This window comes from Cicer arietinum, chromosome 5 (assembly GCF_000331145.2).
Source record: "Cicer arietinum cultivar CDC Frontier isolate Library 1 chromosome 5, Cicar.CDCFrontier_v2.0, whole genome shotgun sequence".
Classification (NCBI taxonomy): Eukaryota; Viridiplantae; Streptophyta; class Magnoliopsida; order Fabales; family Fabaceae; genus Cicer; species Cicer arietinum.
The window spans coordinates 25,399,405-25,406,328 of record NC_021164.2 but is presented as its reverse complement, the minus strand read 5'-3'; the positions used below and the strand labels follow the sequence as shown (position 1 = coordinate 25,406,328).

Genomic DNA, 6,924 nt, shown 5'->3' with positions numbered 1-6,924 from the left:
TTAAAGAAACTTAATGAGTGTGTTATTAATTTATTATCCTAACTTGGATGGGTTAACACTTCCATTGAACTTCTCAATTAAATTTCTTCTAAGAATTCCTTGTTTTTTTTTCCAACTTAGTAGTTGGATACCTGGATCAACAGTCAACACTAGTTTTACTTATTTAAGATGTATTACTGGAATGTTAACCTTTTTTGGGTTGATTTCTAGACACATTATTACACAAGATTCAATCTAAAGTAGCAAATGTTTTTGTTTTGATATTTAATCCACTGGAATGACACATGTGAATTTCTTGCTGTCTTTAGAACATCAATCCTGAAATGGCTGTGAATGAATATTTACTCATAAGTCATAGCCTCTGTTACATAGCATTGTGCTACATCTCTTTATCCATTTGTTAACCTTTCCACTTGAAATTTCCCTCTGTTTCATTTATATGCCGTTATTTGGTCATGTTATGTGAGTTCTAAATTATAACAACATATGAAGGGTTTGAAGAAATCATCTAAACCCTCCAAAATACTCCTCCAATACATTTTTTGATTTCCTCTAAATTATGGGATTTTGTATTATGAAGACAAAATAGACTCCCAAAACCCTCCCTTTCTTCCACTTCATCCTTCCTTTTTTCCCCAGCCCTCCCTTCCCCTCCCAAACAGACCCAAGCTACAGTTTGGCATTGGTTTTGTCTCATTTGTGGTTTTGCACTGGTTGTGTTTCAGTTGCTGTTTGATATTGGTTTTGCCTTAGTTGTGGTTTGGCACTGGCCACTGGTTTTGTCTTGGTTCTTGTTTGGCCCCACTTTTGTCTCTGTTGTAGTTTTGCATCAGTTTTGTTTCATATATAGTTTGTCACAATGTCACTGGTTTTTGTCTCAATTGCAGTTTATTAGTTTTCTTTTTTCATGATTGCTGTCTGGCCTTAGCTTTTATTCCAGCTGCAACCAAATGTATCTGGCCCCAGCAATCTTCAGTATCAAACTATATTATTTGGTTATTTTTCTCTTTCAAAGGGTATGCGATGAGAACTTAATAAGCTTTAGTTTCTGGGGAAATATGAGAAGATATGGAAAATGTAGTATAAAAATTTGATATATCATAGTGTTCCTTACATTATCTCATAGGATTAGTTTATCTTAGTTTCCATATTTCTTTGTTGTTATTATTATTATTTGTTTCCCTATTTAATTAGGGTTTTGAGTTTTGTATTAGCATATAAAGGTTGGTGTTTAATATATTTTTGGAGTAAATATCCAATTTCTCAAAGTTTTAGCATTGTATTAACCTAGTCCTTCACATCACCAATATTTCAAAGTAATATCTGAAATTGCAAAATATCAATCATGTCCGTCCGTTGTGTTTGTCCCTCTGTTGGTATTTGTAGGGATTATAATGACATTTAGTTGGTAATGTCAAGAATGAATTTTAAACTAAGTGAATAATGTCACAGATGCATTCAAGAATAGATCTTTTGACAGAGGGACAAACTTGATTAATATTTTGCAATTGTAGTGATTAGTTTGCAATATTGATAATATGAGGGACTGGGTTGATATGATCTGAATAGTTACTTGATTTTTTGTATCAAATCTAAATCATCAATAATACCTTATCATATTCATAATTAGTTCTGTTGTTATTCTTTTTCTTTCCTATTTATCTAAAACCCTGTAACTTTAATGTGTTGATTTATTTATTTATTGTGAAGTTATCGTTGCTGAGAATGGGAGGCTTAAAAACATAGACACCATTGCAAAGAGGTTTGCGGAATTGACAATGGCACATAGGGGAGAAGTCAAAGCAACTGTGACCACTGTCTTTGTAAGTGCTACTTCTTTGATGGCTAGTTTATGTATAAAATTAGTGCATCATATCAAATATTTGTACTCTTTATTGGAGAATTTATTTCTGTAGTTTTGCAAAAGGAATATTGCATTTGATATTGTGATGCACTGATGCTAATTAACTATGGTAGACATAATACTTACTTATCTTCTGTTCTTTTATTATTAATGAAGACTTGGAAAGTCACTATTCCATATGTATAATTTGTCAGAATATTTCAGAAAAATCCTTATCTCAATCAAATTATCATTCAAAATAATCCATTGAAGTTTGTGTATATAAATGTAATTAGAAATTAATTTTTAATCTTATTGCCATAACTGGTTTATCTCTCCACCATTCTGACTATTCTATCTTAACCTTCAGTTTCTTCAATTACTCTACACATTCTCACTATATATCATCACAACCTTCAGTTTCTTTTTACTGATCATGCATCCATTCAATGACTTTCAATCTTGACTAGTCAAGTATGACTATATAGCCACGATTTATACCGCTTTCACTCGTAAAAAAGCTCTCTCCTAGATATATTCCCTATATATATATATATAATTTTTCTTTATTGCTGTAAAACTACTGCTGCATGTTTTCTAGTGTAAGGTGTCTAGAAGTTCACTCTCATTTCAATGCTTTTGGGATTCATTTTAGCATGGACATATGATAGACTGATTGGATATGTGATATAATGTCATCAGATCAAACAACAGAGTACATAATTTCTTCAATACCTAACTTTTTATATTTTTTGTACCAGCCTCTTCCCCCTGAAGAGGAGAACGCATTGAAGCAGACTGTTCAGGAAATCTTAGGTTCTGGGGCAAAGGTTAAGCTTGAACAGAAGGTATTAACGTGGCATCTTTTCTTCCATGTTTTCCCTTATACATATATGCATACGTACATACCTACCTATCATCATAGACGATCAAGATTTTCTTTACCCAAATCATTGTTGTCGAATAGCAGATATTGCAACGCCATAGCATAGCAAAATTTTAACTAACTGTTATAGTTCCGCAATATGTGATTTATAGCTTTGCTATAGCACTGTAACATACTATAATTTGAACCAACTTCTATTTTGTGATTGATAACATTGACTCAAATCTAATCAATATTAGCTCCTCTTATCTCACTCTCACTTTATATATGTACATGTATCCACACACCTCTTCTAAGTTCAAGTTTAACATTTTGGTTTTTGATTTTTAGATTGACCCAAGCATACTTGGTGGTCTAGTGCTGGAATTCAGCCAAAAGGTCTTTGATATGTCTATCAGGAGTAGGGCACAACAGATGGAAAGGATCCTCCGAGAACCTGTTAATATTTCCATCTAGAAGACATCAATTTTCTCCTGACAATCTGTGTCGTCGTCATTTAATGAAAGAAATGTTACATTATTGTTTATTATAAATTGTTTGAATGTGGATTTGAATGGGATGGAATATGCCATCATTTTGCAAATAAAAAGCTACATTTTCCAACTTTTTGTTTTAGTTGTCGTTTCATGTGTCTGAATATATATTTTTATTTGGCTTGTTGAGATCTCAATTGGCTGCTGTTGTCAGTTAATCTTAAGTTCATGCTAAGGATTGTGAAATTTCAACACAGTTTGAGTTACCCAGAGTTTGACATCATGATTCCTTGGATGTGTTAAATGTATCAAATTCCTTATATTTGTTGTAATAACATAATGTTGAGCATGCCTGATACTACTAGATGATCAATCATTGAGAGCTTTAATCCCATGGATCTGTTCAGTATCAAACTATATGTTGCCAGAATGGTTAATGATGGATGCCTTTTTTTTTTTATCTCTTCTTTTGTTTGATGCATCATTACTAGGAATGGTACTCTTTATTTCTCATTCTCCCATTTTATCTTTTTCGAGAGTCTTGGGAATATTAATATATGATATTATAACATCAAATGTTCTAAATTTTTTAAATTTGAATATGATAGGGTGACAAAAAAAAAAAGACTGGGTTTGAATATCTTTTATGCACTCAAAATTACTTTAAAATTTTATGCGATTGCTCATCCCTCTCCAAAATATACTAAAAATGAACACATTTAGAGACGGAAGTTAGAGTCTAGTAAAAAAACGAAAAAAATGAACACATTTAGAGTTAGATGAGTATCACCTAAATTTTAATAATGGAAAAGAGAAATAGAGACTAATTGGAGAGGGTTCATTTCCACATTTCTGTTATAGACTGTGTCCTACACGGGTTAAGCAAATCACACCGAGCGTTTTGCCATATCAAAACTATGGTCTACCTCTACATAGTTGAATTTCATGTAAATGAAATGCATTCAATAAAACTAGTAAAATTTTGTTTTGGGAATCACCACTTTAGCAACTCATTTATGTTTTCATTTCTCAATTGTTTTCTTGCAAGTTTTTATTGCAAACCTGTTTGTTATTTTCAGTGTTTTTAAATATTTGTACAACAAATAATTAATATTTGTACAACAAATAATTAATAAAAAAGATATTGAATAGTAAACATTCTCTTAAACTGAATAAATTAAAACTTATGTGCTCACAGTAAAAGGTATTGAATAGTAAACATTCTCTTACAGTAAAATATAACGGGGATGGTGCTTAAGGCTAGTTATTGCAGAATTATGGCCTATTTCTATGTAATTTCTCTATCCTCATGGCAGTGGGTCTGGTTTGGATAATTTTTTTTATATGGAACAATTTTTTGTTGTTGTATAAGCCAAACAAAAGAGCGAACTTCTTTTCTTTGACTAATCTGGAGATATATTTTACACGTCAAATTAGTTAATTTGAAATTGTATTTTGAATTGAACCATGGACAAAAGACTCCAATTCTTGAACTTTACCAACTAAGCTAACTTACAACAATAAATAAATCTGTAACATAATTAATAATATCATAAAATATTTAGTTTGGAGTTTTTTTTTGCTTTGTTAAGTAAACTTTTTTTTTAGGCCTAAAGCCTTAGTTTTAGTGGAACAATTTTGAGGCCAAAAGCCTTAGTTTTTTTTTCATATGGAACAATTTAAAGCGAATTTCTTTTCTTATCCCAACATCTTCTTAAAAACATATAAGTTTTGTCTGAATTGACTAATCCAGAGGTATATTTTACACGTCAAATTAGCTAATTTGGATGTATTTTGATTTGAACCATGGACAAAAGACTATTCTTGAACTTTACCAACTAAGCTAACGTACAACAATAAATAAACTTGTAACATAAGAAATAATATCATAAACTATTTAGTTTGGAGGCCATTTTTGCTTTGTTAAGTAAACATTTTTTTTGAGGTCTAAAGCCTTAGTTTTAGTGGCTTGGCCCTTGAGCCAGCCTTGAAGGTGGAAGTAGGACCTTTGGAGTGTGTTCCAAGGGGTATCCAATTATGTGAATGAAGGAGAACACACTCAAACTGAAACCCGCACGCGTGTATTGCCGCCGTTCAGTTGAGTTTGGGCTAAGTGGTGTATTTTTTTTTTTTGAAATTCAAAAAAATTCATATTCCTTTTTAATGTGTCTCGGTTCTTTTCTCCTATTTCGTAGGTCTGTTACTGTAACACCCCGTTTTTCAAAGCGAGGGTGTATTTTTTTTTTCAAAAGAAATTAAACTAAAACAGAGAAATAAATAAGGAAATGCCTTTGGATAAATAATTGAGTCATTATAATTTACAAGCAATGGAAAAGTTTCTCCAAATATAAATCCAAAGCATTTACACAACAACAAATGGTACATGGAACCCATTCAAATAAGATGTCAAACTGACAATATTAGTATAAGTACAGTTTTCCAAATCAAAATACTCCAACCCAAAAAGTAGGACGTCTAGTCCCTATACATCAACCTAATCTGATCATCCTACCAAAAACTATACACCCTGAGTGATCTCCACGCGCCCCGTGAGATCCTCCTAACGTAGCTGCAGTCAAGCGTTCCCATCTCCATTCCCGTCCGTAGGGTACGAACCGGTAGGATCGTCCTGACTCTCATCTGAGGGCAAAGCCCAGATTTCCACAATAATTGTAAAGGTCACCAACCGAAAATAACAGTTAACACATAACATTTAAGTTTTAAATGCACAAAATAACCTTTCAACTAAGCATGCACCTTAAAAGGATTTTCCATATGCTAAAAGTTCATATAATGCTTGCCAATTAACAATGAACTCAAAATGAAGTTCTCAAACCATCAAGTAATACATAACTGACCAAAGCATTGATAAATCAATTGAGCAATCGATTATCTAACTCAAAATAAGGACTTCTATTGAGCCAATCGATTGCCAAATCGATTTGGTCAGTTCTGCTGAGTTTCTGCATTACCAAATCGATTTCTAAGTCGATTTCGTCAGTTTTGCTGAGTGCCTGTGTTGCCAAATCGATTTCCAAATCGATTTTGACAGTTTTGCTGAGTTCCTGCCTCTCTGCCAATCGATTTCCAAATCGATTTCTTAAAAGATTTTGAAAGACATATTTATACAATCGATTGGCAAATCGATTAGGTTAAAATAGTGAACTTCCTGCAACTCATCCAATCGATTGGGAAATCGATTTCCCTGATCGTTTTTCCAAAAATTCATGCATTAACTCAAGTCATTCCTAATCAAGTTCACAACCTAACACTTAGCAATTCCTACACGATTACCACGGCAATTGGGATCTCGATTTTCGAAATAGTTTTACAATCCATCACACTCACACACGATAATCAATACATAACACTTAACAATTCCAACACAATTACCACAACAATTCCAATTCAAACCACTCAATCATATACTTAATTCAAACACGACTCGTGTGCCAAGCACCCTAATGCAATGCGTATATGCCAAAATGCATGGACTTGGAATTCCAAACCAAAATCCTCCTCGAAGGGCCGTAAATCATAATTGTACCGCCTATCGCAGGCCAAAGTACCAATTACCGAGGTGCCACCTATCACGGGTCAGCACGATTTACTAAAATGCGTAAATCATAAACGTACCACCTATCACGGGTCAGTACTGTTTACCGAGGTGCCACCTATCACGGGTCAGCACGATTTACCAAAACACACATAAGTAAACGAGA

General features: G+C 33.0%; 1 protein-coding gene across 1 annotated transcript in view; it reads left to right on the top strand.

Moving 5' to 3' along the window:
• LOC101506526 (ATP synthase subunit O, mitochondrial) overlaps positions 1–3,662 on the top strand; it is a 5,660-nt gene extending 1,998 nt beyond the window's left edge. The window contains exons 4-6 of the mRNA XM_004499817.4: positions 1,711–1,823; positions 2,605–2,691; positions 3,060–3,662. Coding sequence (XP_004499874.1) covers positions 1,711–1,823; positions 2,605–2,691; positions 3,060–3,185 — 326 coding nt within the window. The 3' untranslated portion in view covers positions 3,186–3,662. The remainder of the gene's footprint in view (positions 1–1,710; positions 1,824–2,604; positions 2,692–3,059) is intronic.
• Positions 3,663–6,924: the final 3,262 nt, after the last annotated feature.